The sequence below is a fragment of the Melozone crissalis genome, unplaced genomic scaffold (genome assembly GCF_028551555.1).
Source record: "Melozone crissalis strain CALT ecotype California unplaced genomic scaffold, PUWL_Pcris_2 ptg000027l_1, whole genome shotgun sequence".
Classification (NCBI taxonomy): Eukaryota; Metazoa; Chordata; class Aves; order Passeriformes; family Passerellidae; genus Melozone; species Melozone crissalis.
In genome coordinates, this window is record NW_026535805.1 from 10730778 (window position 1) to 10757685 (window position 26908).

The window sequence follows — 26908 nt, forward strand, 5'->3', positions numbered from 1 at the left end:
TACAGATTTGCATTTTGTTTATATCTCTGCATACCACATGCACACAACTTGCATCCTACAGTGGCTTAAAATCAGTACCAATATAACTTTTTACCCAAAATGAGAAAGATCACAGTGTGATATCAGCACTTATCCTCCACATAACTACAGACGAGATACTGGTCCAGTGGTTACAGCATTAGCCTAGAAACTGGCATATCTGGTTTCAGTCTCTGCTTTGCTCTACTCTGCATAGGCCACCACAGGGAAACTGCTCATAGAAAAAGGCACAGGATAATTATCTACCATATGCTCACATCTTTCTATCAACAGATATTTTTCACAGTATTTGCAGGGCTGGAGTGTTATAACAACTTCAAAGGCTTCAGTATCTTAGCAGCCAGCACTTAAACATCCTACAGGCTGCAGCTTCAAATCAATCACTGTAAACCTACATGCCATCTACTTGTCATCTTGTTTTCACAGGTTCTTCATATCCCTCTCCCCCAAAGCACCACTGGAACAACTTTCTGGAGTGATCTTCTTAAAATGATGATTTTTGGGCCCAAGCAACATCAAAACTTAACATTTCATAAAAACAGTTCAACTCTGGAGCAATTCTGTCATTGCAAATACAACCAAAGAATTGTGTGCTCTGCTGCCATGAATACCAGATAAAAACGTTTGGACAAAGCAAAGCTTGGGATTGTCAGTATTTATTTTAATTTTTATTTTTGGCAAGAGGCTGTGAAAACTGGATACAGGAATTAGAATAGCTCATAAACACTTAGCTGAAATCCCATACAGCTAAGAGCCTTGAATTCTCAAGAAAATATAGAGCAGGAAAGCAACATAATAAGAAATTAATTCTGCTTTCAGAAGAGCATCTTATATCGTGCATGAAATTATTTTATCTTTTTTCTTCCACTGGCTACACAGTGTGCTTCTTGATAAATGATGCAATACACAAAGCAGCTCTATAACAGATCCCAGCAAATCTGATACGTGGAGAACACTCTTCTGCATTCACCTAGAATAAATGCAAAACTGCTGCTCAAGTACCATTCACCCAAAAAAGGAGTAAACTCAGCTTCCAATGGTTACTACAATTTTTTTCTATTTCCTGCTGAAGGAGAAGTAGAGGCAGCTGATCTTGGTAAGTTAAGAGTACTCAGGAAATCCAGAATCTGTGAAGCTGAGCCCAGGAGAACATTTTTATGTTGTGCACTGTTCCTAAAAGAGTCTGCTTGTTTCTCCCACAGACCTCTCTTAGAAGATAATCAGACCCTTAAAATCTACAACTGCATACTATCTGATTAATCCCCTAAAGACTTGACATGCACAAACATTTCTTGTCCTGCTCTGCTAAGGAATTAGAGCACGTTTTGTTTCTTTACAGACCTCTCAGCATCCCTCTCAAAGCAGATACCTTGACCTGATCCAAGAGGGAGTTTCTTAATTCCCTCAGCATGTATTAAATTCTGGGTTAGTGAATCCAATGCACTAATTATTAGTTTCTCCACCTGAGTACAGTGCACTTTTTCCCCCCCGGGAGTTGGCTACCAGGTGTACATATTTAACTAGATATGGCAAGTAAAAGGAACAAAACACAAAGACAAGAAAAATTCCCCCACAAGATATTAGTACATGCATCTTTTCCCTAAAGACTCACTTACCATGCCCTGATGGTAGTGTGAACAGACCTCAACTCCTCAGGCCCTCAGTGGAGCAGAGAACAGACCACTGTCAATGCTTCACCTCAAGAGTCCCTGTCAAATAGCAAGTCTTTCACTCTTATCAGCTCCTGTGGTTTTTTCCTTTCCTGTCAACACAAGTAATTTTAGCTACAGCAAAAAGGCAGAACCTTTACAGCTAATGTTTTGGATAGCATCCACTAACATCCCTTGAGCATTTATCTGCACACGCAGAACTGTTTTCTTGTAACCATTTTTCCCCTTCCAAAATCCCACAAATTAAAATCAATGTATCACAAGGTGGATCTCACTGTTGTGAAAGCAGTATTGCCATCTTTATTTTCATATCTGTACTATAAGACCTTGAAAATACAGTCCCTAAAGAAAACACTTACAAAATACCACTGTGTAAATAATAAAATATTAGAAATCACAATTATTTCTCTACCATACCAGAAATATTATTGCACATTAGTCCTCTCTCCTCAAAAAAAAGCATGAAAACACTCATTTGGTTCTTTATGAAAGTAAAAGCTGCATCTCTAGGAGGATGGGTATGTGGCAGAGTTCACATAAAACTGTATGAACACTTATACTACAAACAAGAGACTCAAGATGCTGACTAAATTTGAATTACATTTCTGTAGTTATCTCTAAAAAAGAGCAGATATGCCTGAGGAACTGAAATAGAAGACAGCAAGGGAACAAAGATTTAAAAGAATGTAAAGAATGAGTAAAACAAAGAGGTTTTACAACAAATATAGGCTGAAACTTAAACTGGTAAAAAGGAAAGAAAATGTATCTTCAGCCCTCCTCCATTTGGGGAAATAAATAGATCTTTTGAAAATCACCCTGAGTGCAAAGACATTTATTTCTTTGCCCCAACAATCTCTTCTGAAGAAAAGAACCTTCAGGGTACCAAACTTAAACTAATTTCATTGGAGAAAAGTGCAATTATAAATTATAACGCAATTCACAAGCCAGAATTAAATCAAATACAAAACTGCATTATTAGACAGAATTTCTAACTGTCCTTCTGTAATCAGTTAATTTAAAAGCTTTTTCTACTTGAATATCCATAAGCAATTACCAACTCCCTCTACAGAAAAATGAGTTATAATAGCACATCAATGTGAATTCAATGGGCCTACTACACAGAACTTAAATGTATTCTCAATTCAGGAAGATTCTCCTAGAGTCAGTCTTTTCTCTCAAAAAAACCCCCACTCCCACCCAAACCCCTTGTAAACGTGTTTCTACAAAGCTAACAAGAGCTGTTGCCTTCAAGACATGTCATTCCTTACTGTTTATAGGGTTCTTGTAAGGAAGCAATGTGTATTGTGACAGCAACACCACAGATAAGGGCCAGAATCCTTCCATTTTCCACTAGTTTTTCTGATAATACTTTTCCCACAATTAAAAGAAAGCCACTGTTCAAGTAAAGAATGATTATAGATTAATAAACTGAATGAAAAAATAGTCAGAAGTACATTACCACTTTGCTGGTTTACACTAAAGAATTATAAATGCTAACATATTATCATTGTACTCCCAAACTTCCACCTAAAAGATGTTCTGCTTTCATGCGTCTGGCTTGGGATATCCAGCTTTATATATTTTCTATGAGCCATGGCTCGAAAGTGAATGATTTGCAGGAATTCATTATAACACCCTTACCACTACCAAGGACTGTATTTCCTGCAAAGCAAAGACATGCAAACCTAAACATCTTTTTCAACCTTTTACATTAAGATTTAAGCATCCTGTTATTCTGGTCCAATCTTCTGGCCTATCTAAATCTATGACCATGAAAAATACAGTCAAACTCACATGAAAAATGGAAATTATTTTTTCCTAAAACAATGCTATGAATGGAAAACCATACATGTTTTCTTCCCCTATTTTACTAGTGCACCATGATTAAGTCCTTCATTACATGCACTTTATTTAGTATGGCAGAAAAACATTTTCTCCCACTTTGCCATCTTTCAGTCAAATGCCCATGCACATTCCTAATGCTCTCCAAAAATCAGTCTCTCCTGGACTGAAATACTATATTTTAAAAGCTAATATTCTCTACTTTTTCATATTCTAGGGAGAAACTGCATTATCAGAGAAGCTTGTGCCAAAAAATGAAAGGAAATGTTTCCCCCTGGAGCCTTTTACAAAACGAATGGAATTCATTTTGCCTTCTGCACTAGCAAGATTTAAGCAAGAAAGGCAAAACTACCTAGCTTAACAGATATTTTGCTCCCTTGAAATTAAAGCAGTATTATCAAATTATAGATTTTTCTTTTTTTTAATTTCTGGACTCTAGGTGAAAGGTCGAGCCAAAATGCTGCAATTAAGCAAAGCGCAACTTTTAACCTCAGCATATTCTCTTCTGCTTATGCTTTGAGACAGAAAGCCAGGTTTTATAAACTGTGCTAGGAAATGCTGAAGTTGGACAAAAAGAAAGTGAGGTAAATACATGCAATGACTACACATGAATAGAAAATGGCAAAGTAATACAATGTGGCTAACCATCTCTCAGCCCTATAAATATTAACAACTCTAGACAAAAGCGAAAGGCTGTAAGAGAAATTAAGAAGACTAAAACAAGGAGAAAAATGAATAATTTCTCAGTGTAGAAAGGTTTTGATGGATTCAAAGATGGAAAGACGAGAGGAAAAGCTTTCCTGTCATCCTCTTGTACTCCTCCTGCTGGATTGCATAGCCAGCATCTTTAGCACACATCTGCAGAGATAATCCTAACACTTGCTCTCAGCACCATGTGACTTCTGAGAAGGACCTCCAGAATGCTGGCCTCACACATGCTGCAGTCAAGCTGACCAGCCTACACCAGGAGAGGATTCCCAGCCAGAATCCTCTTTTGGAGATTTCTCATTTTAAATCCAGAACTTATTTAACTTGGCAGAGGGGCTGAATCAGATCCATCTCCAGACGGCCCTTCCAACTCTAAGTATTCTGTGATTTTGTGATTCCCTGAGGAACAGTGTGGAGCTCAGACACCAAAAACCAGATCAAAATGCATTCAAAATTGTATTTTTTCAGATCTGGCTTTAAAAGGAGTGCTGCACTGGTATATCTCTATTCTCAAAAATGTGAACAAAAATGTATCCCGTAAGTGCTAACAATACCAGTCAAAAAGTCCTTGGGAAAGTTCCTGAAAAAATTATTTCTCTGATGGTATAAAATGTGGTTTTTTCCCCATTGCCTATCAATACCAGACAAACTTCAGCAAGGCTGCAGTGCCTATATGCATATATATATATATATATATATATATATGTACACACACATATACACATGTGTGCACACATACCTGCATTCCCCATATATACAAATAGGTACGATCAATAGAGAGGGACAGGAATAAAAAGTTTTCAGAATTCATGTTTGTTTCAGAAAATTAAATGTTAAATAACATGGGATTATAAATAATCAAAAGATATGTTGACATATAAAGTCAAGACATGGCTGAAAGATGAACACAATAAATGGGACTATAAAGTAGTTTAAAATAAGGAATTCTAATAAACTCAAGGATCCAATTCTGCATTCTGTTTCACTTAAAGTCCCCAAGTTCAACTGAAGCTGAAGTAATTTAAGGCTTTCATTACGAGAGCAGCAGGTTAGGGGGTCCAAGAATGAAATCTGCTGCTGCCATTTGAAATACAGCACACAAAAGAGCTAAACAGGCTGAACTCACCCATGCATTTCTCAGACAAGCAGAATTCACTGCTGTGGCTTTATATTTTAAAATCACACTCTAAAACCAATGAACTCATTGCCCTTATGGGGAGCTCTCACCTAGAACACATAACAGCTGAATCCCCGCTAACAATACAACAGACAGACTTTTTAGAACAAAATAGTTCAAAGGGCATTAATTAATATAAGGGGTGTTTAAGCTTTTTCGGAGCTACTGTGAGCACGGGGACAACTGACACTGTTAAACATGTGTCTCATGCACCTGAGTAAATAAATAAAAATTAATGGAAAAGGGGGATATTTAAGGATCTCTGCACTACACATTAAAAGCTAACTCAGCAACCAACAGAAATAATAATCAAGACTTTGAACAGAGATCCAGAAAAAAATACAACCTTCACGATAGTCCTCATATAGCCAAATAAGTCTAATAAGCATAAATACAAGAACTTAAAAACAAAACAAACATTGGTCTACACAAGACATAGAGTTGACAGCCAATACACTTGAGTAGCACAATGATCTGAATTAACTCCACAGTGACTGGAATCTGTACTCAGTATCAACAATTACACAAGGGAAAACAATCCTCCCAATGCCAGGTACGGGCATGAGAACTGCAGCAGCCTATTCTCTGAAGGTCTGTGATGACAGCATCTTTCTCCCATGCAAACGCAGCACTAAGTATTCCCACAAGGAATATGCTATATACTAGCCCACAAGGACACATTCAGAACTCACTAGGCTTCAGGAAATGCTCATGTCCTCTTGCCTTCATTCCCACTATGGCTATTGAAGCCTTTTGACAGCAATGAGTGGGCAGAATAATTCTGGCAAGACTAGTTGGAGACCTGAAGTAGAATACTAAGATACCCATTTCCTTGAACTGACAGTTACCTTGCTTATATTTCTATTGTATCCTCTTTGCCAAACAGAAGATAATTCAAAATCATTGGAAAAATGGGGTTAACATTTCAAACAAGCACTTCAGCTATTAACTGGCTCACATTAACAATCAACTAGGCTAACATAACAAACAATTCTTGTTACTCAAACTGGCGTCATGGTAATGAGCTCCAAATTAATCTCATCCGTACACAATCACTAATCTTGTTGTGTGCCAACTGAATTTTTAATCAGAACGGAGTGAATCATAGGTTGTTTTTAAAATACATTTCTAATACTTGTCATCTAAAAAAAATGAATAAACAATAGAGCAGGAAAGAACTTTTCTATTTACATTCTAAGAAGCTGATTTTATTTATGCACACTACACATAAAAGTATCAAATGCATTTGATAGGAAAACATACTTAATGACAATAAAATGTAAAAATGTTTCTTTTTAATAACTCTTTGAGCTGAACAGCACCACCAACCTAAAGAATTTAGCCCCTTCACTATAATTAAAACTGTACAACAAACCAAAAGGACCACTTGCCCCTTGTTGAAGCACTCTGCAATGCTGACATCATTGGCAAGATCAGCATGCACACAGTTAGACCCTGCAACCAGCAGAGTGACCACTACTGCTAAGACATGTAACCAAGCACATACTTTGCAGTGCTGAACTTGAGACCCAAGCTGAGTTTCAAATCCAGGTGACTTTAATGTTGGTGCAAGACACGAAAGCAAAGCTAAATTTCAATGAGCGTTTTCAACTTGATTCTGCAATTGCAGTATTCATTCAAGAAAGCATTAGCCCTGCTTATAAAATAAGAGTGCTCAGCCCTACTGCTGAAATACTGTTCTGATAATTCAGGAATTCTCTGGGGAAAATAAATAAATAAAAAAAACCCCAAAATATGAACTATTCCTTGACAGCTTTCACTTTTTAGAATGCAGTATTTCTGGAATCTTGCTTTAGCTGTCTGGCTAACAGCTGCTTAACTGAATACCTATTACCATGCTCAGATGAAAACCTAACTGGAAGCTCTGCCCATGGCCATGGAAACTGAATCTGCAACACAGCCATTCAAATGTCTTTGGGGATGCCTACCGAGAGCCTCCATTAGAGCCACACGAGCCTGAGGAATCTGGAGTACCTGGTTCTCCTTTCATGCTAAGCATAATGCCTGACTCAAGCCATCTAACAACATGTGATGACTTCTTAAAAAACAAGATACTCAGACAGATGAGACCAGTGCATGCAGGCTCAATGTCAGAATTCCCACAGATTCAATGGCACATATTACTTACTTTGAGACTATGCTCCTCATTGAATAACATCTACATGCTTTTGTGCATGGTAGATTCTGTTTGGATTGCCAGGAACTGTTGCATCAGAAGTATCTGAAGACTGCTCAAGATTAGAAGCACTGAATTATGGTCAATGTGCTAATCTGTATTTGACTTCTAGTCAGTAGACAGCTATGTTAACATATTTAAGAATTCTGCTAATATCTTAGAATTAATGAATTTTAATTGAAACAGCTCTCACATTTCTGGAAAAAAGGGAGCTATGCAAAGATTTCACATAATAAGCAAGTTATTGTTGATGCAACATTCTGAAGAAAACATCTACAAACCATACAGAACTTTAAAAAGTGAGTGCAAAACTAAAGGAACAGTATGCAGACCACAGCTGCAAGGTGGGAAAAACATCCTCCAATACCTCAGAACAAACTGAAGGTTACATTTACATAGTAAATGCTTCAGCAAGGTATAATGACCAAAGGAACACTGTTGGCTTGCAGATTTCTTCTTTGGTTTGTTCTAATTACTTTCTAATAGGCTGGTTAATATCTCATTATGTATCAAGAAACAAATGGCTCTTCCAAGTTGCTTTCCAACAAAAAAGACAAGAAGTTTTTTCTATGCTTAGGCAGAAGAAAAGCAACACTCCCAAAAAAAGCATCATCAATGAACAATGTAAGAAAGAAAGAAAAATAAGGATGTTTTTATCTTTGCAGGTTTTCCTGTAGATCACAACTGTTAGTGACTACTTTTCACATGAGAAATATGGCACCATACCACTCTCAGCAAGCTTCTCCATCTGAACAGCATTTCTGCAAGATGCCCCAAATTATTTTATATGTCATTTGCAATTTGTTATTAATTTCTGTTTTCCAGTACATTAAAAGGTGCTTCTCTTTTTTAATATCAACTATAAAAAGTAGTTGCTAATGTGAACACTTCTCAGAAGGTTGTATAATTGTGAAGGTTGTGAAACAAATGAGAAAGAGGAAAACAGAATTGGTAAATAAAGGAGTGTGAAAACAATTCTAGAACTGCCATAGAATGAAAAACCTTTTCTGTAAAGTAGCATAATGAAATAGTTGTTCATCAGCACCATGATGAACAGCCTCCTACCCAAAGGAGTTTGTGAGCTTAACAGCAAAGTGACCAGGAGAAGAAAAGAAATATGGCATTCACCTTTTGAAAGTTTTATTAGGTATGCTAAAAATAATTATTAAAACTAATTCTTCTGATCCTTATATATAACTCACTATGAAGTCAAAGGTAAAACCAAAAGCCAGCACTTGTCATGTCACACATCAAGGACATGTTCAACCTCCCTCATGACACCTGTACCACAGCATGACAGCCACCGAGTTCCTTTGGGGACCTCTGGGGATGTGCTCATGAAGCAAAAGAGGAGCTCCAGGCAAGGGCTCCGCACTGTCCCATTAGTAAGTTTTGAGAAGGAGAACTATTGTAAAAGCATAAGCACTGATAGCTTCTTCAAACAAGGCTTTGCTACTTGAGGCTAACTGTGACTAGTGAACAAAATGCTTGGTTTCAGGTTGTGCTGTTTCTCCTTCCATAGTAATATGGCTGTATAAAAGCCATATTTCATCTCATTAATTTCTGTTCCTCCCATCTTTTAGAAAGTAATTTCTTTGTCTAGATAACCCTAACACACATGAGCACATAGCTTTCTTTAATGCAGTGGTTCCCATAACATATTAACTTGATATATCCTTCCTCAACCAAAACCAAAAATCAACAATGTGACACCAATTTACACAACTTTATTTTACAGATAAATACTTTTAAAGACATCATTTATGAACTTTTTTCTGAGACAGGTCATTTAAGATGGTCAGATATTAAATAGACATATTTTTATAGATATTCTAAGTAACTAAAGATAAACAATAATATTGTCTTGATTAAAATGTTTTAAACTTTGCGCCCCCCTCCTCCTTCCCCCCATTTTAACCTTAGATTCAATTTTGGAAAGCAACAAATTCAACTTTAAATTCAACTTTAAATCATTTTAGAAAGCAATGTGTTTACACTCAAAATATCAGTGCGATAAAAGGTGTGTTTCTTTTTTATTTTGCATTGTTATAAAATTCCTGTTCCTGAAGCTAAGCTAAAAAAGCAAAGTCTCTCTGCAAGGTGTAATGTTCTCAAATAGTAAAGTACTTACATGCAAGGCAGAAGGATCTGGCAAAAACTCAGCATCCTCTCCAAAGATAAAATCTGGTGGTAGGTCAGGATAGTGAGCATTGAAAATTATATCCCCTGAAGAGCAACAAATGGAAACATTGTTTGCACTTCTATATATGTGCTTATAAATAAAAATAAAATAATCACATATAACACACATTTTTTAACACAATTTGACAGCTACATTACATATATTTCATGTATATATCCACATAATTGTTACAAAAATTCACATGCAAGATAAGCATCAGATGTTTTGGGGGATGAAGTCAAATTCCTGAGGCGCAGCTTCTTCCTCCTCTGCAAGCAATGAAACACGAAATATATTATTGCTTTGTATCTCAAATTGGCATTCAAATACTATTGAGGAGTGCCTGAAAACACTGAGTTAGAAAAGTGATCTTGTTTTAATAAAAAGTACCATATTTAGATGGCTGTGTTGTGTCTATTAAAAGTCAATTGCAAACTACTAAAGATCACGACTTTCAAAATACCAGAGCTTTTAAAAATTAGTAGCACTTACTCCCTCTCTTCTCCTCACCACTGCCAACTCTTGGAAGGAAGAATACACAGTTCAATAGGAACCATTCCAACTACCCAAATTCTGGCCAAGAGAAATGCAGTATTGCACATTTAAATGGAGAGATGAAAATTAACTGAAAATATAAGACTTCATCACAGCTTGGCACTGAGCTTTCATCTTGCCAGTGTCACAAGATACGCAATTAAAGGAAATTTGGGTTCTAGTATTTCACTAGTACACATACTTCAGAGTTCATATAGATCAAGAGGTGGTCATATGCATCTGAGTTTTCAAAAAAATCCACCCACTGTTCAAGAAAAAAATATTAAAAATTAAAATAAATGTTTCTAGCCTTACTTGTCTACCTCCCTATCATTCCTTATGACAATATGAAAGAATAACTGAGCTTTTGCATAAAACAGATTTATGAGGTAGGAGACATTAGAGAAAAATACTGTCTACTATGTGTTACGACTCATTTAAAACCCACACAGCAAAGTAAAACCAGTATAGTAATCCTTATAAACAATTCTGTTCAGAGAAAGTTACACCACTTCTTATTTCTTAAAAAACTGTGAATGGAGAACTGGAGAAAAGCATTAGATGAACAAATCTTGCAAAGCCACATTGCTGGCTCAGTGACGTAACCATCTCAAGACATTTAACATGATGGTTTTAATTGCGGATATTCTGTAAACTTAGCCTTAGCTGGAAGCAAGGATGCCATGAAGATTAATTACAGGGGATGAAGGCTCATGAGCAAGAAGCCACTGGCCAGTCTGGGGTAGGTATTCTCTACAGTATGGCTTCAAATCACAAAGTCACTCATCATGCGACGAGTAGAGCACAGTGTGGGTTTCTGCTGTCCGCACTCCCACCCTCCTTTCACAGCTGTCAGGAGCATGTGTAAGTATGGGGTGCAGAAAATAGCAGAGGTCTGCCAGTTAAAATTCCCAACACCCTCAAAATAAAAATAAAACCTTTCATTTCATTTAAATTTCATTTAAAAGAATAAAATGTGCACCAGTCCTGGAGGAAAAGGCATAAAATTGCAACAGGAAATGCATCTATATTAAGTAAGAAACAATAATTGGTAGATTAGCCTAAACCATAATACAGCACTGAAGAATTCAAAAAAGTTGATGTTTACTAGGTTGGGTAGTTCCTACACCATCATGACACAACGCTTTTCTTGATATTTACTGCAATTAAAATGTCATGCGTGGTTCCTTTCAACAAGTCCATCAAATTCTACATAAAGAGCAGTGAACTTGAGGTTATGTACTGAAGGAGATTCACCTTAATAGATTTTTTTTCCTGTGTTTTGAAAGGGGCATGAATATGAGCTATGAATAACTCAGAAAACAGCACAACGATAAAGCCTGGCCCATGACTTAGGCAGTCCAATGCTACTCCAAAGGAAAGGACTGCACCTGTGCTGCTGCCATGCTCCTACGTGATGCTAAGTAACTCATTTAGCACACACTTTTCATCCTGCAGGTGCTAGCTGCATGCTTTTCATTCTCTGCATTCCTCCTCTAACAGAGCTGGTGAAACAGAGTAGATAAGATATAGCTACTGCTCAGCTTACTTAAGAGCTGCACTCCAACTACACACGTACTAAAAAAAGCTGCTTAGACTAAAAGAAGGATCAAAATAACAGTGTATTTTTGATGTTACACCTCCATACTTGAGAAGTGAAAAACTATTACAGAACCCTACATCACGAGGCAGCTTCAAGACTCTGCTTGAGTAGTGAGATTGGCAATAAACCATATCCACGTCTACGAGCTGCACAGTAAGGGGTGAACCTCAGCAAAGCTGTGGCAGTAGGTGCCACTCGGAGGTTCAAGTAGGCACAAACTCGTTTCACAGAGTGAACTCACAGCAGCTCCCAGAACACCATTATACACAGTGCTCAATATAACATTAAATAAAAGCTGGCATTATGTTTAACATGCTAAGTGGTGAACTTTGACAATCTGGGGTTCAGGTCAGCTGCACATGCCAGGCAATGATTTATGCTGGGGGATCGGGGACATTTGGACATGGGACCCTCTTCTGACCACTCAGCTGCGATGTGTGGTCACACCAAGGTCAGGTACATCACATTGCAGCTGGACAAACTAATCTATTACCTATCTCACATGCTCATATTTGTTATTTAGACCTTCTGTCAGACACCTTCTTCCACTAAATATGAGCGCCATTACGAGTCCTTATCCACAGTGAATGACCAACTATAAAGATATTTGCATTTTAGAAGTCTTCATGACCTACTGATACCAAGGACCTATTCAGGTAGAATGGAGAGAATCCAGAGTAAAAATTAACATTGTGATATTTGATTTTCTGTTACTCATAATTATTTATAATTGCTAAAATTGTTTCTACTTGTCTAGGGTAAACATGACTCAAATCCAAATTCCCAAGTCCTTTCAATAAAAGTCACTTTGAGACCAAATATATCAATATTAATGCCAATACATATATCAAGATTATTTTTCCTATAGCGTATTAAATTTCCAAAAGGCTACATTTTATATAGCTACATAGGTTCTCCAGGCTTCAGAATAAATAAAACTAGTAGTTCAGTGCCTGTTAATTATACATTCACAAAACACTATTGGTGAGACCACACTCAAAATATTCTACAACCCTATGGAAACAAAAAATGATGCCATTGCTCTTATGCTCTTACTAAACAGAAAGGTATCCTTTATGTCCTCCTTCCTACAGTACCATAAGTTTTTAGCCAAATGTAAAACTTAATTTATTCTGCTACAATCTAACCTCACACAGGCTGACTGACAATTTAATAGAGACAAAGAAGTACAGAACAAAATGTTGTTTCCACTTCAATCTTAACAGTTAGAAAAGAGCAGTGATTTTCTATCATCAGTGGCTTTCATTCTGGAAGTTAAAGACAGTATCTTACTATTAAAGATTTGACCTTAGAATAAATTTTTAACATATTTAAAAATGAAAGAAAAACATTCCATCTGTCAAATCGTATTCTATGAAGTCTCACTTCTGCCATGAATCCAAAGATGTTCAACTATTTCCTAAAACAAAAGAAAAAATAACCTTTTTTTTAACCATACCAGACATCCATACACATCATCCCCAGTCTCTCCAACTTTTCTGTTCTGTGCTTTCCCCTTCCATACAGTCTCACTTATGTCTTGCTCAATTTACATACTAGAACAGAAAAGGTAACACCTTTGACCCTAAAAGGCTTAGGCACCAATGAAGGTGTTTGCCCTATTCACAGCTACGAGCATGAGCTATTTTCCTAAGTTACAGCAACAAAAACACACAGTAACAAATCAGACTACAAATTAAGAGGATCCATCCTAAAGCTGAATTTTGTTCTTGTTAAATATCAAAAACCCAGAGAAACTGCAGTTTTAGTTATCAGTTTGCTTGGCAGGGCTGTGACGCGTAACTAAAACATGCTTCATTACACTCCAATAAAAGGTATTTAAACAATCACAAAAGCCAACGCAAATCTGGTTTTATTTCACATAAATATTAACACTAGTCTCTGCAGTAAGCTTACAAAATATAAGGTGCTAAATGTTTTGAATCACAAGTTAACAGTTTGTCTTGACCTACTAGAAATAGCCATTTTTATAGCAAGTACTATATTTAATGCTTACATGATAGTATCTGTGGCTTACCCTCTTCAAATATAACTGAGGTAAATAAAAGTAGCACTTTTAACCAATAAAGTAATTTGCAAAATTACTGTGCTTAAGAGTTTGTGAACATTTACCATTCTAACCTTGGAGGGAAAAAAACCAATGAAAAATCAATACAGTCCTGCATTCTCTGCTCTTCTCACCCAAATGACACAAATACCCTTTTCTTAGCATCTCCAGCATAACTTTCTAGTTTTGCCTATATTTCAACTCTGTTTGTCCTTTTTCCCTTGATGGAAGGCCAGCTGTGTGGTACTCCACAGTACTACTGACCATGACTATTCCAGTGTAAGAGCAAGCCAAGCAAAAAGGCAAGCAAAATCTTCACACTCCTCATCGTTGTAGATATACCAGCCAATAATTACTTTGATGGAATTACATTTCCAATTATCCAAAAATATTACTTTCTCTTCCTTTCTTTATCCTCAGGCAAGCAGCATTAAATGTTGAAATGTTTTACTTCACAGAACTTCAAAAGAAAAGTTAATTTGCTCCCCACAGACAAAAAGATAGAAATATTAATACTTAAATCTATAATTTCTTTTAAAACTCACATGGTCTACTCTTTTCTCATCTATCAAAATGCATAAGCAAATCTAACAGAGGAATAAGAATTGCCTACAAGTAAGACAGGTGTATCTCAGCAAGAAAAGGAGAAATTTCTAAAATCCCTGCAATCGCTTTTTACTGGCCTATCCAGTTCTTCCTCTCCTGGTAACTTCATTTTTGGGGAATTTTTATTCTTTTTTATACTACAAATTTGTAGTACTGAAAAATGTTATGCTAGGAGTGCCACAGCATTAACATACCTGTTTAACCAACAGCAGCAAAATTAGGAAGCAGTCCACCAGTTAACTTCTCAAACTCTACTTTTGAAAACATCTCTATATGCTTCAGTTTCTTCTGACACCAAGAATTTATAAGTCAGCACTAAGTATGTAGAATAAACATGTGTGGCCACTGCAACCTAGAATAAGACCAATTTGAATGGAATTTGCTATGAAAGAGATCAAACCATTTGGCTTTTAAGAAATGCAAATGCAACTTTATCACAAAATACATTCACAGGTAATAAGGCAACTGCTGAAGCAAGAGAGCAAACTATGTGCAGAATCAGTTCTGGGAAAATACAGAAAGTGCTCTTGTTGAGTATTAAAAAGGAAAAACCAGTAGAATTATATTATTCATCAATTCAAAATTCAACCTGTCTCTTTCAGTAGCCATGTAAACTGTAGACAAGAACCACTGATCAGTCTCTTCTATAAACAAATTCTTACCTAAACCAGCCAGTTTTGATTGTCTTTACAAATACAAAAGTAATCAGTCACTCACTACAACCAAGACACTAAGTCAGTGCAGTCAGCAGTATGAAAGGATTTAAATTCACTAAATGCAGACCTGCCTGGAATCCTTGTCACTGGATTCCATGCTGAAGAATTTGTTCTGCAGGCTTTAAGTCAAAAATAGCACTATAACACCTATAGAACCCTTTTCTAATTGGTTGGCAAGAAAGATTAGTTCCTGAAATTACAATAAAACTTGTTAAATACAAAACTACTACTACTGAAAAAAGATACATGAGTAATTCTGCTTTGCTGTGGTACCACTGCTGACAGGTTATTCTGCTCTCGAATAAAGGGTGTTTTTGAGCTTAATTTCTGATATGATGTGCAAATTGAGATATCAGAAAAGGAAAGGCAGAAAAGTCAGCTTAAAGACTCAAAACCATCTCATAATAGAGGGACAATTTGAAAAAAAATTTATTTGATTGCATTAGAAAAAAACAAACCAATTTCTCAGCACCTCTGTGACACTCCAGAAGAAATACCAGCTACTCCACCACACACAAGGCTGTGGAAGACCAAGTCTCCATGAACTTGGTGCAGCTGATTAAACCAAGGTGTTTAGTCTCATTTGAGATGCCTCAGGGCACATTTACAGCAGCTATAGTACATGGTTTTCAGAGAGATCAGCGCCCTATGGGTCAGAAGCTGGAAAGGCCAAGCAAAGTATCCTTGGGAACCTCAGAAATAAGACACCTCTAGTTAGGTTAGTGAATCAAGTCCCACTTTTCCAACAGAAGAAATATATATATATATGATGAATTTGCAGGATGTTATTTCCATTCTTGGATAAAGGGGTGCAGGTGTGGGTCATTTTTTTCTTTAACTTCAACTGACAAATGTTGCTGAATGAGAAAAAAAAAGAGCTGTAGGACTAGAGAAAGTCTGTTATTTTGTAAAGTGGGAAAAACTGTAAAAATAGAATATAATTAAGTAAACTGGATCCCAAGCTGAGCAAGAAGGCATCAAGACAATCTCAGTAACTTGCAGTTCTGCAGCTGGGCAACTGCTTTCTCAGAAATCTTAGTACTAGAATTGAAGTGGGCAAAGATGAGAACAAAAGATAATTCAAGATAGGATAAGATACTGGTAGAAATTAAAGCCAGGCAACACTGAAGAAATTAAAACACAAACACTGGGTAGGTGAGAAAAGGAAAGGTGAAGGCAAAGCATAAATAGATTCAAGCAAATGGACCTGAGACCATCACCAGTATGTGCAGCCCAAACAGGTAAAAAAAGGAAGAAAGAGCAAGGTAGCAAGGCATTATGGCAATACCACTGTGGAGGCCTAACATAAAATGTTTTAATGCTCTCTAAGTCCACACTTGTACATAGATACTTCTAAGATCACTTCTCTTGATGAAGAAATACACTAGGACTTACAATTGCAAAATCTTCTGTAATTTACTTGCTCAAGAGAAGTCTAGAACATAAGAAAAAGTGAACAAAGAACCCAAGTGAGAGGAAAGTGATATTTTTAAAGGGGGAAATACTGTTGTAAACTTTGAATACAAAGAAGAAATAAGTATAAGATTAGAGTCTCTCTTCACACTCTTATTAGGTACAGTCATTAGTTAACAAACAGGTTACTGACAGAAAAAGATTTATTATTCCTGCCATGTAAAGCAAGACTCAGCCAAACTTCAGAAAACATATTGCCTGGAAAAATCTTTGGTAAATTCCATGACCCTAAAAAAAGACATTTATCACACAGGTAAGGACAACACCTAAGTAAGTATAATCTGAATTACAGCAACCAGGCAGTCCTTGAAAGAGCCTCAACCTAAATACAGCCTGTGTAAAATAACCTAATGGTGCAAAAAACACTAACACATGCATTGCAGCAACACACTTATGAGAATCTGAGATCTTACATAACTGCAAAATTCATTTTTACAATTCTTTATTGGCACAATAAACAAGTGTTTAGCAGATTACTTGGCAAAGTGGCCTTTAAAGGGGCAATAAGGAGGTCGGGCTGTTCTCTACATTTATCTGTTTGTTCTTAATTACTTCCTTAAAATAGAAATCCACAAGACGACTGGATGAAATTACTGAAAGAGCTCCATCACAGGAATTAAAAAAGTGGAAATTTGGTGCCACGTATTATGGACAATATTCTTAGACTGGTTCGGCATCAAGATTGATTTCCTCCTTTAAGGCCCACAACCAAAAAGTAATAATCCAACAAACAAAAATCAGAAGCAAAAAAAATTAAAAACTACGCTTCAAATGAGACAAAAGAAATGTTCTTCAGGATCAAGGAAACCAATATGGTGGCAGTAGAACCCAGAGCCATAATCTATTCACATAAAAACAGTGAAAATCAGACAGAAGATGAAAATACTAGAGTTCAAGAGGCCACAGAGAACAGTAGCATTGCAAGGGCAACTCATTGTTTAATCACTGTGAAATTCCAGATGACAGCACTCAAGGTCAGAGAGGGAAGGAGGCATCAGTGCCTGAAAAAGAAAATGTGAAGAGCAAAAGCAAAAAGAAAGGTCAGATTCCCTACCAAGCAGTAATGAAAGCTTGAGTGGAAAAGAAAAACCAAACCCAAGATATTCCAAGGATTTCTGCAAAAAAAATCATAATTTGATTCTAAATGACATGTTTTAATTATAAAGGCTATTGCAGCTTATAACCGCTTATTCTGACAATTTCTGCTAATATCTGCATTGATGTTTTATCAACTAAGACTGAAATATCTGTAAGAGTTATGGAACACTTCACTTCAAAATACACAAATACCTCATCAAAAAGGATACTGAACTTTTCTAAGCAGATACTGTGGTCCAGTTAGCAATAAGGGATACCTCTGCACACTACACAAAGTAAGTTTTGTTCCAGAAACACAGATTCAATCTCTTACACAGTATTCCAGACAGTCTTCCTGAAATTAAAACTCCAAATAAGAACTCTGAAAAACTCTAATACAGAGAAAAACATGGAGTTTCATGCAACAACACTGAGTACTGGATGAACTAATAAAAACAATATAGCTATCTCAGATTTCAACTGACAGTCAAGGAAGATTAAGCTCAAGTTTTCTAAATATTCCCACTATGAAAAAAAATAAACAAAATTATTTCCCTTACAGAAGAAAATAAAAGTGCCTCCCTGAAAGCATGACTTGAAGTGCAATAGAAGACAATTAGTATGACAAACTAGTTTATCTTGAACACTGGCATAGTATTTTCTCCAGTATAAAACTGTGGGTATCTCCAAGGTCCCTGGCTGGAGCTGAGTAACTCCTCAGACATTCATTACTCTTCAGTAACATTCCAGCAGCTCTTCATACATGCAAAAGTAAGGTGAACGTGACATCTTAAAAAAGCCACAAGCCACATTACACAGCCAACAAGCCACTCTGAAATCACAACATGTTTGCTCCTAGCAAAGTTTACAAAACAATTATTTTACACTACAGGCAGTTAGCCTTGCCTGCAAGCGCACTTTCTCCTTTTTTGAGAAGCTGTGAACTTTCTGGTCTTTTGGAAAACAGGATTGCACTGTGCAGTTACACTTCCCTAAAGCTGCACACCAACAGTTTCCAACACAGTGGCGTTGCTACAAGGGTCCTGTGCAGTGGCAGCGGTTATGATTGATGATATGCAAAGACCTAATCTGTTGCAAAGAGGATGTAAGACAAACCACAAAGGAACTACACACTTCAGCCTCTATTTGGTACCACATCTGAGCCCGTACACTGGAGATCCTGAATGCATTCAGCCAATCTTTTTTATTCTCGCAGATTTCGCAATTTTCCTTTGCAGAAATATTCTGCCCTTGAAAGATAACATATCTAGCAACAGCCTACAATAAAATATCTAAACATCTCTGTTTGCACACTATGGCTGTCTTCCCCTGCCATCGTTACAGATCTAAACACAAAATTATTAAAGCTTTCTTGAATCTGCACACATCACTATTTATTCCACATGCTGTGAGACTTAATGATTCACAGCATTTTCAAACATGTAACACTGAAATGTGGAGGATTATTATTTCTTGAATTCACAGCTATTATTAGACACCTCTGAAAAAGATACACTTATTTACAGCATTTTCAGTTGTCTTTGTTAAAATACATAACATGCTCTGAAGGCTTTTTTTTTTTGTTTAATTGTGTACATGATATAAGAAATATAAGAACACTGGAGAAAAAAACCCCAGATTTCTTGACACTGAAATTTAACTTAACACATATTCCATAATCATATTTCTAGGTACTTTAACTGGACTACAGTCATTTAATATATGAATATAGTCTTTATGTATGTGCACTTGCATATGGGCATTTTAGTCTATCCATTTTCCTTTATGAATCAGGAACAGCTTCAGCCTTTACTTGAAATAAGACATCTCTCAGAACGTACAAACATGGCCCTGTATAAGATACGATCGTCCCACAGAACATGATACCACTCTATAAAACATGCCATTCAGTGAAACATATTTTGACTTGCTCATGGTCATCAAACAAGATTCAAGTGGAATCTACTACACATTGCAGAACACATCAATACTCAACAGGTTAAGTTTACTATACATTTTAACAATTTTTAAAATAAAAGTTCTACCTGGGAGGGCAGCTGGCTTCATACAATACAGCTACTACTCACAAGACTTCTGAATGCAGAACCACTTCTTTTGTCTTAAAATAACTTACTAGCTAGGACTTAAATCTTCCAATTTTATTCAGTGAGAAAAAATAATTGGTAATCCTCTTGAGCCATAATTCCATATATATAGAAAAGTCAAAATAGCTACAGTAGGCTGATACATGAGCCTGGCTAAGTAAGCTTCCAGATCAACTTATAGGAAAGACAACTTTCCTTACAAGTGACAAATGGAAGCTTTAATGTACTTCTAGAACATAAGAAGCTTAATTTTGTTGGTTTCCGTTCATAAAGGATAATGCATTCCAGTGCATGACATATTGTAAAAAAAAACACCAAAGAAAAAAAGCTGCAGAATGAATACAATAAAATTCTTAATACATAAAATGCCTTGGAAGCTACAGCATGTGCAGTCTAAATGGTGCAGTCTAAATGGATACTACCAAAGCAGTGTTTTAAATGCTTACCATTTCTGTTCACACCAAGTACCTGCTCCTCCACTCAGCATACTTTCCCAGACTCACAGGATAGCTAGGGCTGGACAGCACCACTGGAGACTGCCTAGTCTGATCCCTCAGCTCAGAGCAGGGCAAACAGGGGAGATTCTTCAGGATCACACCCAGCTGTGTTGTGTACTGCCCCAAAGATGGAGATACAGAAACTACACAAGCTCTGAGCACAAGCTGTTCTACTTTTTGACCACCCTTGCAAAAGAGTTTTTATTGTGTTTGAATGGAATTTTCTACATTTCAGTTTGTGACCATTTCCCTTCAGTGACCACCACTGAAAAGAGCCAGGCTTCTTCATTAATCCCCATCAGGTATTCATAAACATTGGTGCAATTTGGCCTGAGCCTTCTTTTCTTAAGAAGCCTCAGTTATAGTGGCCTCTTCTCATACAACAAATCCTCCAGCTCTTGATCATCTTTGTAGTCTTTTGCTGTAGTTATTACAGTATGTCTGTTGCCATCTTATTGCAGGGGTTCCAGACTGTTGCCTCATCACAAAAGTTCCATACCTTCTTGGTGTTTCTCATCAACAGCTCCTCAGAGCACTGACTCTTTCTTCACAAAATAGCCAACAACTCCAGTTCTTCCTCAGCCAGCCACCCCACTCTTTTACAGCACTCTTCTCATTGGTCACAGCTGTGGCCTGTTAAAGTCAGGCCTATTCCTAATCTTTGATAATTGGCCCAGCTGCAACTCCTTAGGGGTGAGATTACTTTTTACACTATCTTTATTTTCTTATATTCTATCCCCCTACATTTGTACATGTTGCTCTGGTAACAGACAGACCAGAACTGGACATAGTACTCTAGGCATGGCTTTACCAGAGTTGTCCTAAAACTATAAATGCCAAGGCTTTAATTTTACTTTATCTGAAAGTCTTCATCCTCTCTCATTTTTTATTTGTTGGAGATAAAAACAACACAACCATTTTTCAGCAGTTCAAGTGTTTAGAAAATGTTACCTTCTAAAAATATACAAAAGTAAATTTTATTTTAAACCTTTGAAAAAAACCACAAACTAAGACAAACAGAACACACATTACGACTGGGCAAATGAACTAGTTGTCTACAGGTTCTCTAAGCATAAAGATGATTTAACAATACCACTAAATCAGAGAAATCAAATTCACTTTTCCCTGATCTGGGTAATTATACCAGTCATTGTTTAAAGATAACTAATAAAATAGCAGACTAACATCTTTTGTTGGAGCTTAATAAAGAATTATTCCTAAAAGAGACAAAAAGAAACAACACAAAACATATACAACGTATAAATTAATCTAAAAATGGTCATGAGATTATCTTAGTCATAACATTTTATTAGAAATATCAGGTTGTGACTTTTGGCTTTTAAAACTAATTTTTCAAAACTGTAGTCTCACAGAAGCCTTTAAACTTATCTTAAATATTGCATGTTCCTGATGGTTGTGTGTTCTTGGAACTGAAACTTTAAGAGAAAACAACAAAGACATGTATCTCAGTACTCACAAAGTTAGACAGACACACTGGAAAATTAGTGGGACATGGAACACTGAAAGAAAAGCCAAAATGCAGCTGTAAGATTTTTTTAACTTACATTTGAGTGTTTCTCCTGCATAAGGGATATGCAGTTTAAAACGATCACAGCTGGGTCCAGGGGTCAAGGATGTACAGCTAAAAAGGAAGATAAGAGAAGAAAGAATGTGCTAAGCATCACAGATGGTAGCAAACACATTATTCTGCAGGATACAAATGATTAATAGCAAAGATATTGTGACTACTAGAAATACTCATCCTTATGATTCTGAGAAAGAAGAAGAAGTGAGAAAGATGCAGGAGGCCCATTCTCTTTTGTTCAGCAGTTCTCACCACAGCATTAGAAATGTCAGGATTTGTGTCAACTCTCTCCCATTTTAAAAAGAAAACAAACATGCAAAATGTTCTATTTGAATGTGTAATCAGAATGCTCCCAATTAGTCAGTTAAAGCCATCAAGTTCTCCACTTTGTATACAATTTTGCAAATCACAACTCTGTATGCCACAGCAACATGGCTACCTGTTCCCTGTCCCTGCCACCCATATAACTGGGATCAATCTTAATTTTAAGCCACCAACATTTATTAATTTTTTACCTATTATAACATTAAAATTTTCCCTTGAGGAAAAATCTCACAGTAGCCTTCAAGAGGGCAAGTTGCAGAATCAGCTACCTGAGGCTATAATAACATTTTATCTTTTTGGTCTGTGACTCTCCTGTTTATCTGGAGCACTGGAAAAGCAGCTGGGGCTCATGGTGGTAAGTAAGCACTTCATGAATAGAAAAGTCACTGGAAAACTGTTTAGTGCTTAGGTCAGAGATGATCAACTTCTTCATAGCCTCTAAGTCATAGACCAAAATTCACACAAAAAAAATCTCAAAATCTCAGCTGCAAAAGAAGAAACAGGGACATACATTGTTTCACTGGCAGGAATGGTCTCTCTGCTGTGGGCTGCTGGGTATATGATGAGTACCAGGAGAAAAAAACACTGGAAGCCCTTAGAAGTTCATTGCTTTATGTTTTTAGGGATCTTAATAGCCCTGAATCTTCTTTCCAGCCTAACATTAATGGGAACTGTTCATAGCCCCAGCACAATTTTTGCAAGCCACCTAAAAATCAAAGCCATACTGGTCATCTCTAGGAAAAAGAGTGAGTGATAAAAAGGGTAGACAAAATAAAATAACTTGACTAAACTTATATATCAGATCACTGGTAGAGCTCTAACACACACCACTGACAACATATTGAAATAAAACCCACATTTACTGGGCTTAACACACAACCAAACGCAGTAAGATGGGTAGGCCAGAAAATTGTCAAAAATTCTTATCCTACCTCAGAAAAAACATCATAACTCCTGCAGCTCTATCTCTCCCACTGCACAAAAGGCAACAGGGTAAATGGAACAACCTTAATCGTCACTCACATACTCAAAATAGTTCAGAGAGCCATTTCTCTAAAGTCCTGGCTCTACAGTCTCTTTTCTTCTTTCCACTTGCAAGTTACAAAAACCATATGCACTAACTTCAGACTGTTTCTATCCAGTGAGCTACACTTACTACAGTCAAATTTGTGCCTGCATGTAGCTACCTCAAAAAGAAGCAACCATGAAACTACAGATCAATTCATTTAAATGGTGTTTCCACAAAAAATACTAGAAAACATAGCAAACCACTTATGTGCAGCTAGAATCTAAGGCAGATACAATTAAGAGCCACATTCAGTTAACAGCCTACACTGATTCAGCAAGAATACACCATATTTTTTCAGTATCACCACAGAAATTAGATAACTGTCCTTTCAAATCAAAAGGAAGAAACACATCTATCTTGTCCTGTCTTTGCCTTAGAAAGGTTTTTGCAACATCTTGTGAGAGTATCATGAGAAACAATCTAGAAAGACATAATTTAGATATAAATTATCTACTATCAGGTATGTGCAGACTTGAACGGAAAGCAAGTTTCAAAAAAGGATTAGTTTACATCTTGCTTCATCCAGGAAGAATGACCTGACTTGGTTTTCTTCTGCTGGAATAATACTTCACATTTTATTGAAAGACTGATGATGGAAAAGAAATGATGCTTTGTGAAACCTGCTGATGATGCAAATTTGAAAGGGAATACAGCATGTAAGACAAAAAGACCAAAGCTGAAATATATTTTGATTTAATGGTTGTACTATTTATCTTTAAATTACACCTAGGTAGGGCTTATTGAAAAAAAGTGAGCATCACCAGCCTCATTGGGAGTAAAATCAACTTAAGAATACAAAATATTGGATCCCTAGTACCACAGAAAAAAGAGAATATAATTCTTTTCCAAGATGCACTTTTTAATAGGTGAGAACAGCAAAATGGGAGTGCCCACCGTTAGGGCATTTTAATGGCTGTGGATGAATTTAACAGCTATACTGACATTATCAGCTACTTCCAAATAATTTCTATGGCGTACAACAGGTATTAGGCCAATTCTAGGAAGCATACAAAAAAAAAAGCGCACCATAAAAAACCCTTTTCAAGTTCGAAAATATCTCTGCAACATCATTTAATATTTAATGAAAATTTCTTTCAAAGCATCACGGGTCACAGTCTGAGACATTTCTCAAATACCATCAAAATTACACTGTTGTTAGCTTTTCAACAGACACAAAAATTTCTGAACCTGCAAATACCCTGCAATCTATTCTTTTAGCACAATGGGCCATTTGGAAATACTTACGGAAAGTATAATATTCTTTAACATTAAAATAAAAGCTTTATTTCATGGTAAATGTCCCTAAAAGCAATACTAAGTGCTTTTCCTATATTATTATATTGTACTAGAGATGTTTTTAATTTTATTGGTCTAGAAATGATAGAAAGTGACAGTATTAACATTTTTTCCCCCCCAAATTGCTCTGGCTGGGCTGCACAAGAGACTTCAATAACTGCAATAGGCAAAGCAACCAAGCAGAAATATTATATACATCCATTTGAAAGGAGGCAGTTTCTTTTTAGAATAAACAGCAAAAGAACAAAACTCCTAAGGCAAACCAAAACTTTGGTACATGAAGGAGTCGATGTGTGACCTCATTTCAACAGAAAGCCCCAAGTAATGGCCTGACTATGGACATTATCTCCTGCCTGAATTTCCTTAACACACAGAACCTCTCAAAATTAGATACATGTCTGACCCTGAAACATGACCTCTGTCTTCTCCAAAATGTAAGACTTTTGTTTTTTGGAAATGTGATCCTTTTCCTTAATGTGCTCCACACAAAAGTAACATTTGAAAATGAATGACTTGTAACTAAGTATTTTAAAGATTATTTGAGTCTTTTCTTTAGAGGGACATATAGAACAATAATACCTGGTGCTGAAAATTAATGTCATAAGCTGGCTCTATCTCATCATATATGTGTGTGCTATCTCCCTCTTTATTCATGGAAAAGTATTACACTGGTTTGCATTTATTTATCTAAGTAATATAAATATTTTACATAAGAAAGCCACTGAAGTGAGAATGAATGCTCTGATGCTCAGAGCAGTGATACATCTTAGTCTTCATAAGATGATTAATGCTATACCACAAGATGTCCCACAATGGTTTCCCTATTAAAAAAATCAAAGTATCATCAACCTGGGAAGTTTATGGAACCAAGGAATATCGTGAAGTGTATTGCTTAAAATCATATTTCCCTATTCAAAGGTCTGTGCTGAGACTTATGGTTGGAAATTGGTAGATGGAACTGAGGTTGCAGCAACTACAGCTGAATACAGCTTGTTCCCTTTCACATCAAATTTTAGCTAAGTTTCTTGAGCCGATACAGCAGATTAAACTCAAACTGAGATACATTACATCCTGATGAAGTAATTATTCCAAGTAGGAGACAAGTAGAACATTCCTTCATTGAGTGTTTGATGCACCTTACAGGTTGTCTGTGATTATAGGGAACAGGTTTCTTTCACAGTTAATACAACACAGGTAAACGAAACTCGTTCTTATTCAAAGTCACTGTCAGCACCAGATGCTTAGTTATAAGTGTTCTGAATTCTTTACCAGTCACAGAAGGAAATAAAAAAGAATATCCAAACAAAACAGCAACAACAATAATAACAATACAAACCAGGAAAGTCACTCAGTTTTGCTGCTCGGAATAAGGCCTCGGTCTACAACAACAGGTATAGTACAATGTGTTTTTCTCCTAAATGGATCAGAGTATCCTAAAAGCCTTTAAGAATGCAGTTCCACTTGAGTTTAACAGCAACATTTCCTCTTATCACAGAATGTTTGTGATTGACTATTTTGTTGAACTGACACAAGTTCTGTTTAAGCTATATTCCCCCGCCTTTTTTGATAATTTACAGGATTGAAGCCACTCTGATAACCCTAGATTTCAAAACCATCTTCTCATCAACTAGTTTTCTAAAATCATCACTTGAAAGCACTCACAAGAGAAGCAGTTTTAAATTATTTGGACTCTGGTAAGTTCTTATCCAAAATTATGTTCTGTGACAACTGAAGGGATTGCAACGAAACAAAAGCACAAGTGTTTATCACCTTAATCACTAAAGTCAGGAGGTGGATGGCTATTCTATCCAAAGACTTTTAAAAAAACCACAAAAACCCAAACCCACCAAGACCTCTCTCCAAACCACCAATTTATATCCCAAAATTCCTGTCAGAGGCTTGTTTTTTACGCCACTCCTAAAATCGCCTGCTTAGAACTATATAAAACTATAGCAAACATTCAGAACTGCCAACAGAAGTCCAATAGCTCTACAGGAAAATGAGTAATCTTCTTTTTATTTCTTCTTTTTTTTAATTTGTGGTAGAGGTGTAAGCCCAAATAGTCATGTAAGATTTATCTGATGACTATCATTTTTACTGATTAAAAAGTATGCAATGCATTTAGTCATTCTTCCTTCAT

General features: G+C 36.4%; 1 protein-coding gene across 1 annotated transcript in view; it reads right to left on the bottom strand.

Moving 5' to 3' along the window:
• BABAM2 (BRISC and BRCA1 A complex member 2) overlaps positions 1-26908 on the bottom strand; it is a 161225-nt gene that overhangs the window by 118349 nt on the left and 15968 nt on the right. The window contains exons 3-4 of the mRNA XM_054279124.1: positions 22060-22136; positions 9765-9859 (exon numbers count right to left, since the gene is read on the bottom strand). Of these exons, the coding sequence (XP_054135099.1) occupies positions 9765-9859; positions 22060-22136 (172 nt within the window). The remainder of the gene's footprint in view (positions 1-9764; positions 9860-22059; positions 22137-26908) is intronic.